Source organism: Corythoichthys intestinalis, chromosome 1 (assembly GCF_030265065.1).
Source record: "Corythoichthys intestinalis isolate RoL2023-P3 chromosome 1, ASM3026506v1, whole genome shotgun sequence".
In the NCBI taxonomy this organism is placed as follows: Eukaryota; Metazoa; Chordata; class Actinopteri; order Syngnathiformes; family Syngnathidae; genus Corythoichthys; species Corythoichthys intestinalis.
In genome coordinates this window covers 39,060,392-39,082,621 of record NC_080395.1, presented here as the reverse complement: position 1 = coordinate 39,082,621, position 22,230 = coordinate 39,060,392, and the positions used below count along the sequence as shown (strand labels likewise).

General features: G+C 37.4%; 1 protein-coding gene across 2 annotated transcripts; it reads right to left on the bottom strand.

Moving 5' to 3' along the window:
• Positions 1-1,391: 1,391 nt before the first annotated feature.
• Positions 1,392-21,484, bottom strand: rps6ka2 (ribosomal protein S6 kinase, polypeptide 2). 2 transcript variants are annotated; one of them, XM_057842293.1, is made up of 23 exons: positions 20,913-20,981; positions 17,638-17,669; positions 17,420-17,536; positions 16,873-16,954; positions 16,246-16,326; positions 15,937-16,016; positions 15,677-15,783; positions 12,744-12,781; positions 12,523-12,665; positions 12,045-12,115; positions 11,644-11,732; positions 9,508-9,572; positions 8,630-8,732; positions 7,844-7,989; positions 7,630-7,752; positions 6,669-6,758; positions 6,389-6,547; positions 6,076-6,237; positions 3,862-3,938; positions 3,608-3,725; positions 3,461-3,517; positions 3,196-3,276; positions 1,392-3,054 (listed from the first exon to the last, which is right to left on the bottom strand). In XM_057842293.1, the coding sequence occupies exons 4-23, from the start codon at positions 16,901-16,903 to the stop codon at positions 2,905-2,907; spliced, it is 1,971 nt and encodes a 656-aa protein (XP_057698276.1). In that variant the 5' UTR covers positions 16,904-16,954; positions 17,420-17,536; positions 17,638-17,669; positions 20,913-20,981; the 3' UTR covers positions 1,392-2,904. The 2 variants fall into 2 exon arrangements, with proteins under 2 accessions (XP_057698276.1, XP_057698268.1); XM_057842285.1 differs by lacking the exon at positions 17,638-17,669 and having other exon boundaries at positions 20,913-21,484.
• Between the last annotated feature and the right edge of the window lie 746 nt (positions 21,485-22,230).

Genomic DNA, 22,230 nt, shown 5'->3' with positions numbered 1-22,230 from the left:
AAGCGAATCATTGACTTGAACAAGTCAGGAAAGTCACTTGGAGCCATTTCAAAGCAGCTGCAGGTCCCAAGAGCAACAGTGCAAACAATTGTTTTTAAGTATAAAGTGCATGGCACTGTTTTGTCACTGCCACGATCAGGAAGAAAACGCAAGCTATCACCTGCTGCTGAGAGAAAATTGGTCAGGAGGGTGAAGATTCAACCGAGAATCACCAAAAAGCAGATCTGCCAAGAATTAGAAGCTGCTGGAACACAGGTGTCAGTGTCCACAGTCAAGCGTGTTTTGCATCTCCATGGAGTGAGAGGCTGCCGTGCAAGAAGGAAGCCCTTGCTCCAGAAGCGGCACCTTAAGGCTCGACTGAAGTTTGCTGCTGATCACATGGACAAAGATAAGACCTTCTGGAGGAAAGTTCTGTGGTCAGACGAAACAAAAATCGAGCTGTTTGGCCACAATGCCCAGCAATATGTTTGGAGGAGAAAAGGTGAGGCCTTTAACCCCAAGTACACCATGCCTACCGTCAAGCACGGTGGTGGTAGTATTATGCTGTGGGGCTGTTTTGCTGCCAATGGAACTGGTGCTTTACAGAGAGTAAATGGGATAATGAAGGAGGAGGATTACATTCAAATTCTTCAAGATAAACTAACGTCATCAGCCCGAAGATTGGGTCTTGGGCGCATTTGGGTGTTCCAACAGGACAATGACCCCAAACACACATCAAAAGTGGTAATGGAATGGCTAAATCAGGCTAGAATTAAGGTTTTCGAATGGCCTTCCCAAAGTCCTGACTTGAACTTGTAGACAATGCTGAAGAAACAAGTCCATGTCAGAAAGCCATCAAATTTAACTGAACTGCACCAATTCTGTCAAGAGGAGTGGTCAAAGATTCAACCAGAAGCTTGCCAGAAGCTTGTGGATGGCTACCAAAAGCACCTAATTGAAGTGAAAATGGCCAAGGGACATGTTACCAAATATTAGCGCTGCTGTATGTATATTTTTGACCCAGCAGATTTGATCACTTTTTTCTGTTCACCCATAATAAAGTCATAAAAGAACCAAACTTCATGAATGTTTTTTGTGACAAAGAAGTATCTGTTCTAATCACTCTATCAGAGAAAAATCCGAGTTGTAGAAATAACTGGAAACTCAAGAGAGCCATGACATTATGTTCTTCACAAGTGTATGTAAACTTTTGACCACAACTGTATGATACTAAGACACAGATGTCAAATGTTTCTATGATTTAATGGGAATAATAATAATAATAATGATAATAATAAATACATGCAAAACGTGTGTCAGTTGCTTTTTGTGTGTGTGTGTTACAGATAATACATGCTGGAACTCCCAAAACTGTATGTGGCTCACCTTGCAAACAAATCCACATGAAGGCACATACTTTAGACAAATACTGCAGTTTGTAATCTCCTTTATTTGTAAAACTTTGGCATCTTAACCAACCATTTAAATGATTAGCCAGGTATTTATCTACACCCATTATTAGATGAATGTTACAATGTAATATGTACAGTCTGCACACACAAATGTCTTGCAGTACATTAACAAATTAAACACAATTGAACCTTGTCCTGGTGATTTGTACTAAATGAATGAACAATATTTACAGCATTGCCGCATGTGTGTTTTGACCAGTAAAACACATCAATATATTTTGTATGAGTCGTGACTGGCACAACGCTACCTGATTTTAGCGCCATAGTGCAAATTGATTCATCTAGAATAATCACAACAATTTTTAATTGGTACAAATTAGACATTGTGATTGTGCGGATCTTGATCTACATTTCTACTGACATGTTGGACGGCAAAGAATGTAACTCATACTGCAAAAACGGCTTACATCTTACCTCGTATTTGTGATTGCATTCACGTTATTTACACTCACTGCCGCAGCAATTAGCAGTTTGTGTGAAGAGTTCGTGCACAATTGTTTTAGCGTTCAAAACTTACTAGCAAACAGAAGCCTAATGGCTGACATTACTGATCACACACACAGCAATTGAAAAAAAAAATGTTGTTCACTGTAGAACCATGCTTGCTATGACTACTTTTATGCCAAATAACAATGTCATAAACGAACACGACACACTTGGTTTAATCATGTAATACCTTCTCAGTCCATAAGACAATAGTGGCTACTTATTTGTTTTTTGTTTGTCAGAGTCCTAAATTGAAACTAAGGAGGACAACCACAGAAACTAACAATTGAGCTTGATACGACTGTGCTGGTGCCATTAACTCAGTTCAGCTTGCATATTTACACTTAAATAAGCAAAGGGTGTCTGCATATAAATGAGTAGATAAGAATAATGCAGAGTATTTTATTTTATTGTTCATTTAACATTTTGATTTTGAACACCAGGTCAGGTGAGCTTTCCCAAAATGGATGAAAAAAGGGCTGTAACTCACTTTACGTTTGGTACAGAGCTGTATAAATACCAAACCAATCGCAAACATTCATCTTTAAAAGACATCCTTGGAAAATGCTTTTCTACCAATCCATGTCAGTTGATATAAATTATGTGAAATACTGTATACCGTACTGAAAAGTGTTATTACTTTCACTGAACATGTATGAGGTACAGAAAAATCAGGTGACCTGATGATATTCTACATCATTTCTTTCAATCTCATACAGCATAATGCTATTATAATATATCCAAAACGTTGAGTTCTCAGTATGATTCAATGCAGGGTAGTGGATCCGTTAAATTGTGCATTATGAAAGAGCTCTGTGTGTCGTTTGATGAATGGCAACTGAGAGCGAACTGGTGTATCTGACAAAGGCCACTGCAATCTATTATTAGGAACATTATCTAATTCCAGAGGCAAGCATGAAATAAAATTTCATTAACTTTTGTATATTATTGTATTAGTTTGCTTTTTCTACCCCTTATCTTTAAGGTCTGAAGTTATGACAGTACTCCCAACTTTCTTCATTTCTCTCCGCTGGGCCAAGCTGGAGGACTGCACTGGTTCGAGGACCGGAGCTGGAGCACAGCGCCTCAAGGCAGAATAAGTGGCGGACAGTGCCCCCTAGTGGGCAAGATTAAGACAGGTTAAAATACACAATACCTCATTAAGTGGCTAACACCCCCATCCTATGGCCATGATCAGTATTACATGTAGATTTAGTCAAAGTTTCTTTTATGGGGTGTACTAGTAGGTGTTGCCTACCTTAACAGTAATCACATCTTGTCTTGTGAGCACTTTATCAGAGAGCTGATCCCTCCCTACAATCCATGGGTGGCGAAGGACCTAAACAGAACCAAACACCTATGTTGAATTGAATGTTGTAGGACCAAGGCCCAATATACAAATACAAGACCTCATGATACAAAGAGATGAATGAGTTCGTTTTGGATGAAAAAAAACAATAATGCATTCGTTGCTTAGATAGACAGTGAACTAAATAGCCAGATTTTTTTGCTACAATGAGTACCTGGGGTGCAGTCAGCCGCTGATGTGGGTCCACATGGAGCATCTTGGTGACAATGTCCTTTTAAACATATGCAGAAACATGTGTGTCACAGCTAATAGTGGCAATAATATTTTTTTTCTGTTGACAAACAACATTTATAATTCTAACCTTAGCAGCATCTGACACCAGGTCCCAGTTACCTCCACTGATGATGAATTTACCACAGCCAATTTGAGCTAGAATTTCCTCTGCTGAATCTTCAGGACTGCTGGCGAATGGACTGAAACTTCAGGGTAAGCAAATGGGAGAAAATGATTCAGGTGGAAGGGAGATTCAAATGTTTCACCACATACATGAAACATAGGTGGGAACCTACTAAAATAGAACAACAATGTTGTCACTGCACAAACTTGCTGGCTTACCCAGCAATCATGGTGTACAATAGGATCCCCAAGCTCCAAATGTCACATGCTGCATCATAACCTTGCTTCTTTAGAACCTGCACACACAAAATCAAAAACAATATTGGAACAAGAAAAGTATTTTTATTAAACTGTTTCCTCAAAGTTGAGAGCATGCAATTGCCCAAAATATGTTGGTATGCTGATATAGTCCTTTTCACTAAATACGCTCCTAAAACTAGTGGAAAGCATTCTGAGAAGATTTGAAGTAATTATACTCAAACTTACACAATCACCAGAGAAAATTAACAAAACTTTTTCCAGCTACTACAGAAACTTGTACTCGGTGACGAATGAATATAATGAAAAAGACATTGATCTATTTGGCAGTAATCTTAACATCCTGCAAATAGCTTTAGACCATAAACAATTGCTATATAACCCACTAACCCTTGCTGAACTAAGGAAGTCCTTCAAGGATATGCCAACAGGCAGAGCACATGCCAGACAGACAAACAGAGTTTCTGTGTCGTATCTCAAACACTTTTGGAATATGCTGGCACCAGTTTTCTATAGAATTGTACTAGAAATAAATGTAAATGGTCAAATTCGAGATAATATGAACACCGCAGTAATCAAACTACTGCCAATACTCTTGAATCCAGTTCAAAGTTCTCCTCCTCACATTCAAGGCAATTCATAACCTCGCCCCTTCATACCTATCCGACCTCATTCATGTTATAACTCCCTCCTGTGCCCTTAAATCCTCCTCCATACAACTGTCTGTCCCCCCCGCTCGCCCCAGCACCATGGAGAGCCGTGCGTTCAGCCGCTCGGCTTCCCGGCTATGGAATTCACTCCCACCCGACCTCAAGAACACAGATCCCCTCCCACTTTTTCAATCCAAACTCAAAACTCACCTGGTTAGACCTGCCTATCCATAACAACCATTAATTTCTGGTCTGATTTTATTTTATTATATATATATATTTTTACTTATTACTGCCCTTATATCTCTTTTAGTATTTTAAAATTGCCTTAAATGTTTTATACGTTAATTTTCTCACTTGTATTATGTTTAAATGTTTTTAAGGCGACCTTGAGTGCCAGAAAGGCGCCTTCAAATAAAATGTATTATCATTATTATTATTATTATTATTATTAAAAGCAGGGAAAAACCTAATCCAACCAGGCAAACTATAGACCACTAACTTTAATGAATACAGACATTAAAACCATCGCAAAGGCTTTAGCTGCTAGATTAGAACAAGTTCGTCCTACTATAACTCGACCAACAATATAAGACGACTGCTAAACCTTTTAAATAGGGTACAGAATAACAATAAGAAAGCAATTATCCTATTGTTGGAGACAGAAAAAAACATTTGATAAAGTTAACTGGATCTTTCTCTTCAAAATACTGAAAAAAAAAATGGCTTCGGAGAACCATTAATCCACTGGATAACAACGTTTTACAATGCCCCTAAAGCCACAGTCAACGCTAACGGGATTATATCACAAAGTTTTTGTCTTCATAGAGGAACTCGACAGGGCTGCCCACTCTCACCCTTAGTATTTGCATAATTTATCGAATCGTTGACAATTGCAATAAGAAAAAATGCTAAGATTACAGGGATCTGCTTGCAAATATCAGAACACAAAATTAATTTATACACAGACAATATATTATTATATCTAAAAGATAAATGAACGACAAACTCATGGAAACCTGCAGATCAAAATTAAATCAAAATATTCCAATAGGGGACAGAAATCTAGGTATCAACATTTCACCAAGACTTACAGAATTAATTAAGTTAAATCATATACCACTCTTCACAAAAATATGTGACGACTTAATACATTGGAACAATCTATCCACTTTTCGGCCTGATAGCGACAGGTAAGATGAAAACATTACCACAAATAAATTATTTGTCTTCAGTGATCCCCTTTAAACACACTCAAAAACGGTTTCAAGACCCAGATTCAGCCGTCACAAAATTCTACTTTAAGAACAAGAAGAACAGAATTAGCCTCTCCAACCTGCAGGGAAACAAATTAGAGGGGGGCTTAGATGCTCCCAAATTCCAACGTTGTTATATAGCAAATCTAATACTGGTGATAATTTGCCAGATGACACTAAATTACATCTGTCATAAGCATTCATTAATTCTCATGACAGTATCAACTGTCACGTCATAATTAAGACTGTTTTATATCTATTCAACGTACCTCTGGTGCCATGAATGTTGCTGTGTAACATGGAGTCATTAGTAAGCCATTTTCAGCTCTCAGCTGTTTGGCAAAACCAAAATCACAAATCCTGAGACATTCTGGGAGTCCTCTGTCATCAGTGTAGAAAATATTACTGGGCTTCAGGTCCCGATGCACAACCTGAAAAATGCACACAATGTTTTTTTAATCAATTTTATTTTTTAACAATCTTTGGATATAAAAAAAAAAAAATTCAATAACACCTGTTTTGTACACCCCAAAGATCATATATAATGTAATGTATAGTGCAGTTTTTGTATCCAAATCTTACCCCCTGGGAGTGTAAATACTCTACAGTTTTGGTCAGTGTGCAGATGATGTCGGATGCATCTTTCTCTATGAAATTTGGCACGGTCAACACTCTGTTGAGCAGCTCGCCTCCTCTCAACAAATTCTGAACCAGGTACACGCAATGGCCATCATCAAATACCTAAATATCAGAGAAAACATGTAGATTCATGCAATAAGTACCTCAAATGAACTTTAGAAGTTAATCACCCATGAGTCTTTGTCCAGTTATATTCATTTAATCTTGTGTTTGTTTCACTTACATCCTTTAATGGGTTGATGTTGGGATGCTGTCCATATCTTAAAAGAATCTCAATTTCTTCAGCAGGATCTTTCCTTCCTTTGTCAATAATCTGCAAGATATAGTATACTCTTGTTCATGAATCTATTAGGCAAAATTTCCACCGAAAAAGATACATGCTCCTTTTTAAACCTTTGATTTTTGTGCTTGTAATGTAGCTGTAGATGGTTATATCGTTGATTGCCAGTTCCCCAAAAAGTATTTAATTGTTAACCCTTAATTTTGAGCATGCCGGAACATGTTGACCATACCAGTTACAAAATGACTGGTATTCTAAAACCTTTGGTATCATTTTAGAGTTTAGTAGAAAAATTTGACTGAAATTTTAGTGAGACAAGGAAAATCTACAGCCAGTTTAAAGAACACCCATTTACTCCAAAAATGTACTATTATCCCTTGCTGTCTGAACAACATTTGAGCAACAGGCTTTTGTCAAAATAAACAAAGAGCCAATAATGACAAAATATATGTAAAACTTTGTCAATTTAATTAATCTAACAATCTATGGTCATTTGAATATTTTGATGGAACTTTGATCAATATAGTTTTTATTTATTTATTTTTTAATGCGACACCTATTGAAATGAGTTACGTGCAGAATAACATGATGCGTAAAATTAATTAATGGGATCGTGACATGTGCCAAATTCAGCCCCCCCCCCCCCCCCCCCCCAAAAAAAAATAAATAAAAAAAACCAAAACTTATGTACACAATAAAACACTCAGTTTTCAACTTACTGAGCAGTACAATATTTGGAATGAGTGTTTCAAAATAAAATGTTTGTGACCTTAATTAAATATTTCATAACTTATATAGGCATATTTAGATATATATTTTTCTGACTATGTTGGTGATATCCTGACTTTTCTCGACAATTTATCATAGAGGTTCCACCGCACGAGCGAATTTATTGGTTTACTACCTTAACTGAATATTCTACAGCAGTCACTCTATGAAGACATCTCTTGTAGGCTGAGTTGGGTGCCGGGCCAACTTCCTCCTTCAACTCATAAATGTCACTGAAGGCCACGTCACCACGGAGATGCTACAGAGCCAGACACACAGTCATTATTTGTGTTAATCTCATAGACTGAGAGCGTAATGATGTGACATTGTTCCTTAAATTCATCATGTACCTGTGCGATAGGATTTATGGTTTTCCCTTCCTGGTGGGAAGGTAGAACATTGGCCACACTTGGTTCCTGACTCTGATTAGTTGCAACAAAACTGAAACCACGAAACAGCTGGTGTGTGTTTGCGCTGGGTGGGATGCCAGGAGAGTCTAAATTGGCAAAGACATAAACATACTCATGTAGTGTACACATCAAACACCTTGATTTTTTAAAATTATTTTTTTATTTGATTTGGTTTATAACACTGGTATATATTGATATGTATAGTGGTCCAAAAAAGTATCTGAAACTTTTGGAATTTAAAACATATCTGCATAAAATCACCATCAAATGTGATATGAACTTTGTCAAAATCACACAAATGAAAATCAGTGTCTGTTTTAACTAGAACCACCCAAACATTTATAGGTTTTTCATATTTTAATGAGGATAGCATGCAAACAATGACAGAAGGTTTAAAAAAAAGTAAGTGAACCCTCTGCACATGGCTTGGTCAAAAGAGCTGTCTGAAGACCTGCAAACTATTAAATGTGATGATTAACTTACTCATTTTTCCCCCTTCTGTCATTGTTTGCATACTATCCACATTCAAATATGAAAACCTATATTTGTTTGGGTGGTTTTAGTTAAAGCAGACACTGTTTTTTCATCTGTGTGATTTTGACAAAGATCAGATCATATCTAAAGTTGTTTTTTTTTTTTTTTTTTTTTTTTTTTTCCCAGAAATGTGAGAAATTATAAAAGGTTCAGATAATTTTTCATACGACTGTATGTGTGCTTTGCGGATACCTGTGGGTGTTCTGGAAGTGAACTCTGGGTCGAAGTGAAAAGTGTCCTCAGGTCTTCCAACAGTTGGTTTGAATGGTGGCCTAATCTCCTTCCGGTACAACTTCTAAAGATAAAAACAACAACCACAATCCAATTCTTAAAAGCATTTTTGTCACTGAAAAGACTTTAACCCAGAAATTGCCATTTAAATACAACATCTATTTTTGTGAAACAGCATTTGCCTATGTGGTACTTATTTAACTTTCAACTATTTCTTTTATTCACTTCACTCAGAAATTCATTTTTCATTCATTTTAATGTAATACTGTTATCTTCCTCTAGATGTCACTCACTACTTTAATGTACTAAGGCTTTCTGAGAGTTACCTTCAGTCACTGTCAATTCACTTGTACCCACATGGCAATTGTATGCACTCAATCAGTGCTATCAGACTTCAAATAATCTTTACTATACTGTCTCATTGGGCTAGTAGTGACTGTACAGCACAGCATCAACACCATTCAGTGAGTTTTGTAAGGTTGTAACCTTGCATACTGTTCATAAAACCTTCTACTAGAAAGGCTATTAAAGATAAGAGGATTAGCGTGGTACAAATATAATGTGGAAAACTGGCACAAATGGAAGATAGAGGATTCCATCAGATGTCTTATGATTTCATATTGTGGCCACGTGTTCACTGCAGGGTATATCTTTGATTTAAAAAAAAAAAAAAAAAGCTATTATGATACTATAAAATTCAGTATACATTGTGTACAATGTTTTATAACCACTGCTCATGCATTTGTGGAAAAACAGTGTTACATTTATTTGTTGCTTGAACAGCAGCTTTGCCTCTGGCATAAAAATGTTTGCGTTGTGAAAAGGTTCTGCACACTCACATTCCAGTTGATTGATGCAAAGAAACAGTGACTTTTCAGTTCATCCACTCCAGCTGGTCCTGCACCTGTGAATCGCACATTTAGGTAATGTAAGCTAGAATTGCTTAGGCCAATGCCCATGCGATACTAACCTAACCTAACCTAACCTAACCTAACCTAACCTAACCTAACCTAACCTAACCTAACCTAACCTAACCTAACCTAACCTAACCTAACCTAACCTAACCTAACCTAACCTAACCTAACTTAACCTAACCTAAATATTTTTGTGTAATACTGTATTCAGTTGACTTTAATGTAATTCCCTACCTCGTTTTTAAACAGTCTTTACAGCCATTGAAACAGCATTAAGTGCAGAATGCATCATATCACTAAGCAAAAGGAAATAGAACCGCTCATATTGATGCTTATGCTGTGAAAGGATCATTGTTAGGTGACTCGGTTGGTTTTGAACTGCCTCATTATATCATTTATAAAGAATCTGCTGTCATTGCATTCAACACCCTACCTGACCTTATTTATCCAGAGAACTGTAAAACCATGCTGAATGTATTCAACCATCCATGTATTTTCTATACTGCTCATTTTGTTCAGGAGTGCAGGAAGCTAGAGCCTTGACTCCACCCTGGATCACTAGATACATGTACTGTAATTTTTGGGCTATAAGGCACACCTGACTATAAGCCACACCCATAAAATTTAAAAAGAAAATTTGTGTTTGTATACATATACAGGGTTTCCCCTAAATAAATAGAGATTGTGGCGCACCACCACACCAAAATAAAAGCCGCCACGCCTTGCAAATGAGATGTTTTTTTTTTTATTTTTTTTATTTTTGAAGGCTGTTTCAAACTAGCGGCAGCCGAGTGCGAAGAGTTCAGCGGCAACCTATTCATTGTGTATTGTAATGTCCATAACTAAGCACGGCCTCTTAAGCGACTGGGGAGCTGTGACGCAGGGGGAAGTGAGTAGAACGAATGGGAGAACGGGCGAGATAGCAAGAGATAGCGATCGCATGTCGAGGCAGCCCGCTGTTATTTTGTTATTGTTTTTCTTTATTATTGTTACCAAAAAAAAGTGGGAAAGCCAATACCAATTCCTCTCCTTCTTCCCCATATCAGGGGCATTACAATAGTTTGGATCTGACTTTTTGGCGAAAGTGAGCGGTGGACGGCCGTTTTGGACGGAAGGCAAAGTTTGAATGAATTTACGCCAAGAGGCGGGGCCCAAAATAGAGCCTTGCTATATTTTTGGAGTGCCGCCACACTAACGTCAACAACGAGGGGCAGGCGTACTTATATTTGTGCTAACAGGCTGTTTCGGCAGACCGATATACACAATCACGGTTGACGAAACTTTAATAAATACGCTTTCTTTTCAAGTTCCCGAGTTCTGAGAAAATCAAAAAATGACTCTAATACTTCTCCTTGCTAAGTTAATGGTACCTCGATGTGCGTTTGTGTGGAAATGTAGTTCATGAACAACAACAAAAAACTATTCACCTTCTCACCGAAACTGGAATACTCTTTACATGGCTATTTGAATTCCCCCCCTACTCCTTGAAATGAGTCCGTTAACAGGAGGACTATTATTATTATTGTGGTAATGTAGTACGTATTTGGGCCAAATAAAAGGAAGAAGAAGGACTACGTCCCTACGAGATGTATGTCGTACTATTGCTACGAGAAAAAAAGTCGTATTATTACGTAGGGTAACGTAGCTATAATCAGCTACGCATTTTACATACATCTACCGTAGCTGGGAGCTACAACATTAGCCTGCCTAATGAAATATTTCAAATATATCTTTGTTATGGTTCTTCTTGGGGGAAAAAAACGTGAAAAAAAAATTTCGCTGCGGCACGACATGGTGAGGCTGTCCGACTCTGATGCAGCTCACCACCACAGTTTCAAAAAGTCCGGGGGGAAACCCTGGTATATAAGCCACAGGTGTCCACAGTGTATCATAGGATATTTACACCAAAAGACATGGAGCTCATTAGCATGTAAAAATACATAAATAAACCCTATTGGACTATCAACTGCAGGGTTCAAAGAAGGGGAAAGTTTAGTGACTTACAGTCCAAAAATTAAGGTTTTCTGTAATAAAAACAAACAATTATAGCGTCCAAAATACCTAGACGGTTAGCAGGGTTCCTCTTGAAAAGTGCTCTTAATAAACTCTGCACCTCAGGACTGAGAAACTGTGGCATCCCCAATTTGGCCCTTCCAAGACATAAAAATAAACATTACTAACACAAAAACACAAATAATAATTAATTTATAGTAAGTATAGCACCAACTATAAGGAAATATAGAATAGGAAATCACTGAAATAACAGAACCAGTCTGGCTTTCTTTTGTAGCTAAGGAGTGCACTGTATTTTGTCTCAACTACTGAAAGACAAGGCTTATCAACGATCATTTCTAATTAGCAATCAATAAATCAACTAATCTATCCCCCCTCACTAATTAAAATATTGCTAAGTTAATATTAACTTTTGGAACAACATAAACCAGTGACAAATTGCATCTTACTTCAGAATAAGGGCCATTGTTTCCTTCCGATCTTTTCCTTGGAATGGTAAAGATCCGGTCAGCATCTCAAACTGCAAAAAAAGACAAGAATAGTATCAACAAAGCAATGTGGTAAGTGCTAATATATATTATTAAAACAACTGTATTACTGGCTTTATTATTAAAATGACTAAATATTCGTTACTCCCAATTTGATTTGACAAATCTGGTATCGTTGGCTGGAATGCTTGAATAGGCTTTTTCTTTAAGTGATAACACCCCTCCCTGGTGCCCTGATGTGGCAGCCATCTGTCAGTGAATGTTAACCTCCTTTCTGAAATTAGTCAACTAAGCCACTGGCTGACAAACAAGCAGATGCATGATTACTGAAAGTGACAGGACATAATCCCACAGATATGGCAATTAAGCACTTTTTCTGCCTGCCAAAAGGCAAATTAAGAGATTTAACAGTTTGGCTAAAAGTGATAACCAATCTTACCATCAATACCCCAAAAGACCACCAGTCTGCACTTTGCGTATGCCCCCTCCTGTTGACCACCTCTGGGGCCATATACTCAATCGTTCCGCAGAAGGAATATGCTCTTTTATCATGGTCAATGGCTTCCTTACTCAAACCAAAGTCTGGTGAAAGAGAAAGGGACTACGTTTGGTAGAATGCGGAAGAAAATAGTCAGAGTATGAGGACTTGAATGGACTTACCAGTTATCTTTATATGTCCCTCTTCATCCAAAAGAATGCTGTCGAGAAAGACCAAAATTGATATATTTATTCGCAAAATTGGCTAGGACCTCACAATACTGCCAAGGAAAATGTAAAGAAAAAGTTAAATAGCTCAGGACACTGCTAAATGGAGGTATGTGTTAAACTTTATTAACACCTTATAGATTGATAAGAATTTTGTGTTTAGTTTTTTTGTGCATATTGAGAAGATTTAGGCAAAATCATGTAAAATTTGACTTTATGCTAGTGGTTGAATGACTTGAGATTTTTTGTAGTTGACTAACATCAGAGTTGAAGTCGATTAACCTGTTTCAAAAGCTCCTCAGCTCATGAAGATGGCTCCTCTCGCCCATCTTTCAAATAGAGGTGGACAGTGTTGTGAATGAACGCGTTCAATAAACGATTGTTCTTGAACTCGTTCATATTTTGGGCGAAAGTGAATTGAATGCATAATATTTCCGTCTCATTGATGTTACTGTGAACGCACTCATTCTAGCGGTTGTGAGCAACCTTCATAACCTCGTTCATGAGTTCAGAATAGGTCTTTCCAACAAAACTGCAGATCAAACTATAGGCTAAAAACACTATAAATAAACAAACCTTAATATCGGAAAACTATCCAATCTGGCAATTCAAGCTGCCTGTCACTGCTACGTTGTTTTAGCAAATACAGCAGCATGGACAAAGGAGACGATAGCTCTTTAAACCCGGTGTTTTGTCAAAATTAAAAATATTTAATAAGCATTCTTTTAATAATATTTAATAAGCATTCTTTTACATTCAGTTGGACTCTTAATATTATCCAAAGGTGCTAAATAAACAAGTTACATCATAAATATACAGTACATGTGCAACATGAATGCGGCGTAAATAAATGGTTAATAGCGCAGAGAAGATGTTACTGGTGAGAGAGTGGTGTGCGTGCAGTCCAGTTGAGCACAGCCACATCCACATGCCACAAAAAAACCACATCCAGTATGTGTGTGAGGAGAACTTTCCTTCGTGTGCGTCCATGACCAAACATAAGTACATTTTCCTTGCTTTATAGAAAGATTTTGGTGTTTACTTTGGAATAGCTGCATTTGCGGCTGTTTGTAATGTTACATGCATGTGCGGGACTGCAAAGTTACAATTTCTGATGGGCTGAAAAATCTGACAGAACACCGGCCAAGTACTAACATTTAACCGGGTTTTACGAACAGGTCAGTACTCAGTACCGACGCAGATTTAAAATTGAACATGAAGATGAATCTAACACCGTTTCTGTTTGGTTCGTTTCTGTTTTTGCGTTGGTTCCATCCTCGTGTGTCCCTGTGATTGCCCATTGATTTCACCTGATGTGCCTGCTCCTAGTGTATCCTCCAGCACCCTACTGTGTTACCCACCTGTTCCTCATTGTCTCGTTACCCCTTGTCTGTGTGTGTATATAAGCTCCCAGTATCTTTTCACTCTTTGTTGCGTCATTGTCAATGTACATGTTTGCACTGATCCCTAATGTGTTCCAATGTCCATGTCCACGTTCTGGTCAGCTTTAATTCCCGTCCATCCAAGCCCTAGTCTTCAAAGTAAGATTTTTGAAAACCAGTCTTTTGTCAGTAACAGAGTTTTGTTTCCCTCTGTGCTTTCTTTGGATCACCACAGCCTTTGTTTTGTACTTTGTTATTTGTTTGCTTTAATTAAACCATTTTTGCATTGTTCATCTGTCTTGCCCCCCTTTCCCTGCATTTGGGTCCACACTACCTGCGTACCCTGACAGTTTCAGTGTTTAAGTGGATAAAATAATTGCTGTCTGTGGTTTTATATCAACTGTCAATAATAGCTTGCAGCAATTTATGGGGAGAAGAAAGAACTACAAAAGTTCTTTATTTATTTATTTTTTTAAAATTATGAACTTTAGTACAAAATTTTGAATTATGAACTATAAACTGAACAGTTTATTTTAAAATTTGAGACTTGCAATTTGAACTAGCTCATGCAGTAAATGAACTTTTTCCAAAACTGGAGGTGGGACTAGTACATATCGGTATACAAGTTAGTCTCTTCAGTCCAGACCTGTCTCCCACTGAAAATGTTTGGCACATTATGAAGCGTAAATTATGACAACGGAGACCCGGACTGTTGAGGCTGTAAATCAAGCAAGGATGTGAAATAATTCCACCCACAAAGCTTCAACAATTAGTGTCCTCAGTTCCCAAATGTTTATTGAATGTTAAAAGGTGATGTATCGCAGTGGTAAACATGACCCTATCCCAGCTTTTTTGGAACATGTTGCAGACATTAAATTCTATGTTAATGGTTAGTTGCTAAAAACAAAGTTTATCAGTTCGAAGATCAAATATTGCGTCTTTGTAGCATATTCAATTACTGGTAAATATAGATTGATCATAATGTGCAATCAGTGTTTTCTGATTTTATTTGTGTTGAACGTATGGGAATTGGGTTTTTATTTTGATTACCTGACAAATGTACTAATAAATGTTAGATCGTCATATTGTAAGATAATCGTTATTGTGAGCCTTCTCTTGCAAATCGTATTGTAAAACGAGGTACCCAGAGGTTCCTGGACCTACTTTCAAAGTGTTATCTCTTTCTAGAATATGGTATGCTTCTTCTATTTGAGGTGCAGGTAGACAGCCGAGTCTTGACCTGCAGAGTTATCCCGCCTGTGTTATGCTATGTGTCTGCTCAATGGTAGCTTGGTTTTCCCAATATACAGTATGTATTCAAGAATTCCTTACCGCATTGGAGTGCTTCAACCAGATTAATTTTCTGAATATGTCCCCCCTCCCAACCCCAAACACTAAATCGTAAAAATGTGGATTGTGCATTCTTACAGAGACGGTCAAACTAAGCTGGCAAGAAACAACCCCTTTGGCTGAGGCTGCAAAATAAGAACCAATTGTGCTAATTACTTTTCAGGTTTGAGATCCCTGTAGATGATTCCCAAACTGTGTAAGTGGTCCAAGGCCAAAGCCAGCTCGGCGAGGTAAAACTTGACATCTTCTTCCGTAAACATCACCTGAAATGAATGAAGATATTCCGTATCAGAACATGTTTAATGCATTGCAACAAGTACATGATAGTTATGTGAAATTTCTTCAATCCATGCGAGACAAAAACCTTGAACTGTAAAGGCTTGACATTGTTTAAGGCTGGCAGATACCAAACTAACCTCTTTCGACAGACGAGTGAAAAGGTCCCCCCCTCGGAGAAAGTCTAGGATTAGATAGAGCTTTCCTTCTGTCTGGAAGGCTACACCCACACACAGACACGCACACACAGACCAGATATGACACATTGGAGCTTAACAACTGTGTTAGGGCTTTAGTATAATCACTGTGTTATTTCTGCGGACTTCTTTAAAGTTGAAAAGGTGGAATAGTGAGCATGTTCAAGCATGGTAAATTTTAACACAAACAGCTCTAAGTAACAACAAAACACATATCCATTTGCTCTATTGGGTTGGTGCATTTAGACTTACCGTAATGTAGTTTCACTATAAAAGGATGGTTGACCTCTGCTAAAATGTCTCTTTCCATCTTAGATCTCACTCTGTCCCGGACTGGGAAGGGGATAAGGAGACATTGAATATTAACATCCCTGTGGTGAATCTGAAATTGCATTTATTTGATTAAAAACAATAATTAGGATTAGACTCATCTCATGCTGCTCAGTGGTAAATACAACCACAACGTTACCACATCACATCCGTCTCAAGACAAGACCACTTAAATTCAATGGGGTGCCAGTTAAGAGGATTAAAGAGTGCCGTAGTGCAAAGACAACGAGTCAACACAAGACAACTTCTGCTCATTCATTCACAATCACATTGCGTTCTCATTGACAATAATCCCATTCAATTGCAGTTTATCTGTATAAAACGTACGAATTAACCTCTTTGGCTGAAATCCCCTTCAATGTAGGGCACACTGAGTTCGGATAGCACTATTCAATGAATATTTGCCATTCATTCTTTTTCTACACACTGCATACCAATAAAGTTAAAACAACAACCATTTTGGAAACAATCATTAATTATAGTTCACATTTCTGCTCTTCATTTCACCGCTGATCTTGTTGACAGCCAAAATATCCTCTACCACCATACCTTTAAGTGTGGCTTTCTTCAGGACTTTCATTGCATAAAGTTGTCCTCTGTCCACACCTCTGATCTTTCTCACCAGAAACACCTGAAATATATATTTTTTCATTAACACTGGTGTGAAAACTGTCAGCTTTGACTGAAAGTTGAATTAATTAGATAGTTTGAGAAAATAAAGTACCCTGAGAAATAATTTGCTACTTTCTTACACAGGGCCAACAAGTTTGAAATATTGTTTAATTAAACCATCTATTTGAAAACATATTTTAACCTTTTCTCGGGTTAGCTTTGTCTGGTTTAAACTTGTGATGAAAGTGATGAAATTACGCAAATAAATGAGAAAACAAACAAACATGAGGACCATGGCACTGTGTCAATATTACGGCTGCTAAAGCTGCTACTTGCCTCTATGAAGTTGCAACCTACTTGCTCAAGTCATGCATGTTGAAAAGACTGTAGATGGGAGTTAACATCTGGCTAGCTGTCATGGAATATTATTTAAATGGTGGTATTAACTGTAAAAACTTTATATCTGCTTATCACACAGTTGTACCTTTCCATAGGATCCCTGTCCAAGCACTTTGAGCAGCTGGAACTGAGAGGGGTCTGCTTTCTCAAAGCCTTCTTTAACATGGTGGCTGATGTCAAACTCCTTGAGTATGCTGTCATCCTGGGGTAAAAAAAAAAAAAAAATATATATATATATATATATATATATATATATAATCAAATGGGACAGTCACAGTATTATTATTGTTGATATATACATACACAACTATAAGGATACGGAATTCCAGGCAAACCTGGAAGAAAAGTTTTGGCTTAGTCATCCTGAAGAATATCTGTGTAGTCATGAGTTTAATCGCTGCTGTAGTGTATCCCGAGGATATTTGAAGGTCAGGACTCTCTTGTTCTTCCTAACTTATTCAACCATGTATTTTATGGACCTTGCTTGGTCCATTGGGAACAGTTCCCAAAACACATTTCAAGGTCCAAAGTGCAGGCATTTAACAGAATGTTTTAAATGTCTTCATAATATAAATAATTAAGATACAGGGATCTGCCCACACTCAATAAAATGAAACATGGTATTTATGCAAGAACCTTATTTCAAGTGGTTTCACACAACTGCTTTAAGTAACAATTAAGTTATGTAGTTGAATGAAAAATGCCTTAAATGATTTAAGTAAGACTTAATAAACTACTTGAACAAGTTAAGCAATTCCTATTCAAACCTTTTACATGTAAAATGTGTAACCACATTTTAGTTCCTTACAATAGGAGTATTAATTTTAAATATTTATTGTGGTGTTGATAATATTCTAGATGAGTGGGGGACCCTAGTGCAGAATATGGGCCAAACTGGCAATTGTACCCTACTGTTGCGCTCACAAGAGGTAACAGAGGGACTTTGCATCCCTTAAGTCAGCACAGATGTCAGGCTCAGTATTATGTGCTTTTTCAACCGAACACACTCCAGCTATTTACAGACAACACTACTTACAGTCGTGGTGTCACTTAACCCGCAAGTCTTTGCGCCTGCTTTGTTTTCTGACACATGCACTCAAACTGGGTGTGGCTGATTAACTAGTTATTATGCTAGTACATTTGGTGACTGTGTTCAGCTCACTTAATTGCCACCACGCCAAGAGCGATCTTAACACTGCTAGTGTTAAAACAACACCCAAACCAACACCAATCAACTCAACAATAATTTACACCAAAAAATCAACTTCACTGATTTTGCTGTGTACAGCAACATCAGAGGGACAAAAGTCATACAATTTGTGCAATCACATCACATATACAGTATATTAAGGAATGCTTTTTCATAAGTGTTTTAATTGACTCTCTTTCATAATAAATACAACAATGGGTTCAGTAATTTGTAAAAACACAAAGCTAATATGTATACACAATGAAAAACACCTATTTAAAATGTTACTTTTGTTTTATTTAATCACATTACCTATATATTAAGCAATGGTTTATAAGCGTTATAAAGTTCATAAGCGTATTAATAGACCCTCTTACATAATTAATGCAACAATTGAATTCAGTAATGTGTAAAAACACAAAGCTAACTTGTGTATACAATGGAAAACACCTATTAAAACGTTAAAATCACGTTACGTATATATTAAGCAATGCTTATTTATAAGTGTTTTACGGTAATTGACTCGCTTACATAATAAATACAACAATCAATTCAGTTATGTGTAAAAACCAAAACTAATGCATATATACAATGCAAAACACCTATTTAAAAGTTAAAATAGTGCATGTGCATTTTTTGAGTGCAGTCACTGACAGTTCTTTCATTCATTAAAATAAATAATAATTCTGAGAGTAAGTACATTGAAGCCTTCATATAAGGATGAGCGTATCTTTTTCTATACTTAATGAAAGCTTACATTTACGCAACAATACCATTGACCTCAACTGTACTTGTGGTGAAGCATAATGTGATGGGGCTTTTTCATCCCATTCAGTCTGCTTAGTCAAGCATTTGCGCAACTGTCAATCCGCAATGTAATGCTTTTGTCTAAAATGCCGATTTAATCAACTCAAATGAACACCAACAGCTATGATGGTTGACACTGCTATATATATAGCTAAGGTATTCAGATTGGAAATTACAAAAAGATTCTGTTTTTGTAAATTTCATAACAAACCAGATCTATCTATCTATCTATCTATCTATCTATCTATCTATCTATCTATCTATCTATCTATCTATCTATCTATCTATCTATCTATCTATCTATCTATCTATCTATCTATCTATCTATCTATCTATCTATCTATCTATCTATCTATCTATCTATCTATCTATCTATCTATCTATCTATCTATCTATCTATCTATCTATCTATCTATCTATCTATCTATCTGCCTCCTCATTGTAAATTGGCTGTAAAAGTAAGATACATATATGAACAACTATTTGTTTTGGCTTTATTGAGTCACTAATATTTTTCCACTGATCACTAGTCAGTCAAAATTAGCCAGCCAGAAAAACGACTAACTCCATGGCTCCACATAATATGGCAACATCACACACAAAGTATTGAGCAAAATGTGCTTCATTTGTTCTATATTTCACCACAGCATAAAAGTGTTTTTCTTCTATTTATATACCAAAAATACAAAGTGAGCCAAAAAAAAAAAAAAAAAACAGCATGCTGCCACCCTGCCCTGCTCTGATCTTTTTAAGCTATAAATAGGCATCTCTTGCAGTGGCATCCACTGAATCAATCTGTCTGGATCCATTTATCTATCAGGCCGCCAGCCTGCTTGTTCGCTCATCTGTCTGATTGCATTTCTGAGAGGCCTGCCTCTCTCTCAGGCAAAGCAGTGGCCCTCTGCTGAGGTGTCCTGGACTCTGGACAAACAACGACATTGGTGACACTGCAGCATACAGTGACCTCACGCCTTATGCCATTCCACAACAAACCAAAGGACTGCAGCACTGGCATGCTGCTTACAACTCAGAGTTTGACATTCCTGCAATATATGCAATGTATATTTCAAACAGCTTGCATTTCACATACTATATGTACAGTATAATCAATATAAACACTAGGTTTCTGTAAAGTTTAATAAACAAATTCCTATATATAATTCCAAATATGCAAATTCCTGATGTTAACTTGATCAAAATTGTTGACAATTATCAATCTTGAGTGGGTGAAACGTCACAAATTGTGAAAATAGCTCACTGCTTTGCTCCAACATGTCTAAATTTTCACATTTTGTCTTCATATTATCTTACAAAGTCCTATAAAGTTACCAAAAGCAGCAAATGTTTTGTTTTGGGGTGATTAAATAATCAAATAGGCCCAATGCTAGTAAATAAACAAACAATTAACTGATCGATGGTTGCCTCATTTTAGCTTGAAATCCAATATTACGTGCCTCTAAGGGTTGTTTTAGTCCTCCATGAATTCTGGGATGCATATTTCATGTGACACGATTGCACATCATACATATGGGATATGTTATTAAGACTAGTAGAATGACTGCATGGTCCAAATATGACCCACCTCTAGTTGACAGAATCCCGCTGTGTTCTTGCTCCGGGCGGCCTTGTTCTTAAGGTAAATGGAAAACCATCTCCTTACTGTGAATTTTCGCGTGCTGGTATCCATGGTAACGATCAGACGTGCGCATCTATCCCATTTGTGAAGGGCATCTCCTCTCCGTGTGGCGGTAAACACGTACGATCGAGCGGATTTGATCGTCTGCTTGTCCGGTTTTAGCGCCTTTAAATGTCATTTCCATCCGCCCCTCGATCGCCTCATCAGCTGGGTGCGTCCATCTACGGAGCTGTCACAGAGCTTTCTTATTGTCTTACAGAGCTTTCTTATTGTCTTACTAGAAAACGGAGAGATGAACAGTTGAAATCTAGCGTGTTGAATCACGAGAAGGCGTGAGCAGCAGCCTTGCATCAATTTCCCATGCGTGTGCGCTGTGTGTTCATCCTCTCCCTCCTCTTCCTGCTTCTCTTCTTCCTCCCAGCAGCATGCAGCAACAGCTGGTGGAATCACGTGGCGTCACCTTGTTTGTGTCCCCTTCGCATCCTTTCTTGTTGAACCTCACACTGATGGAGAGATACACTGCGTGCAGTGGAAGTATGTACGAAATATATTGAACTTGCATGGGAAACAGAACAACCAGTGGAAAACAACGTGACAGGCTGTGACGTATTGACTTGATTAATCAATTTTATTGATTACATCATGCAAAGCTGTTATGTGTGCGCACAGTGCGTGTGTGTATATGCATGGAGCTGTCACATCAGCAGCTTTGCATAGCTGCAGTGTTGCATAACCAAGGGGTGGGAGGTTATTTAATGTAAGCAGGGGTAAATAATCTTCCCCTTTACCTGAGTCAAGTGACCATGGAGCAAAACCCATCTTTTGATGTTATAGGTAGCGCAAATGACTACCGTAATTTTCGGACTATAAGCCGCTACTTTTTTCCCCTCGTTTTGAATCCTACGGCTTTTGTCCAGTGTATCTTATTTGTTGGTTTATTTGGGTTCTTAGGTAACACTTTCTTTGACAGCTTATTGGCATTATTGAAATTATGCATTACTGTATGTCTAGCTCAAATGTTTACATCCATTCAAAAGTGAGATAATTTGCCAGATGACACAAAATTACATCTGTCATAAGCACTCATTAATGCCCATGGCAGTGTTTTTCAATTCAATTCAATTTTATTTGTATAGCCCTATATCACAACAGATTTGTCTCAGAGTGCTTTACAGAGTCATTTTGATACACAACCCACGTTTACATGCTGACTTTTATTCATACCGATTCAAATCATTCTGAATGGAAATTTCAGATCAGCTGT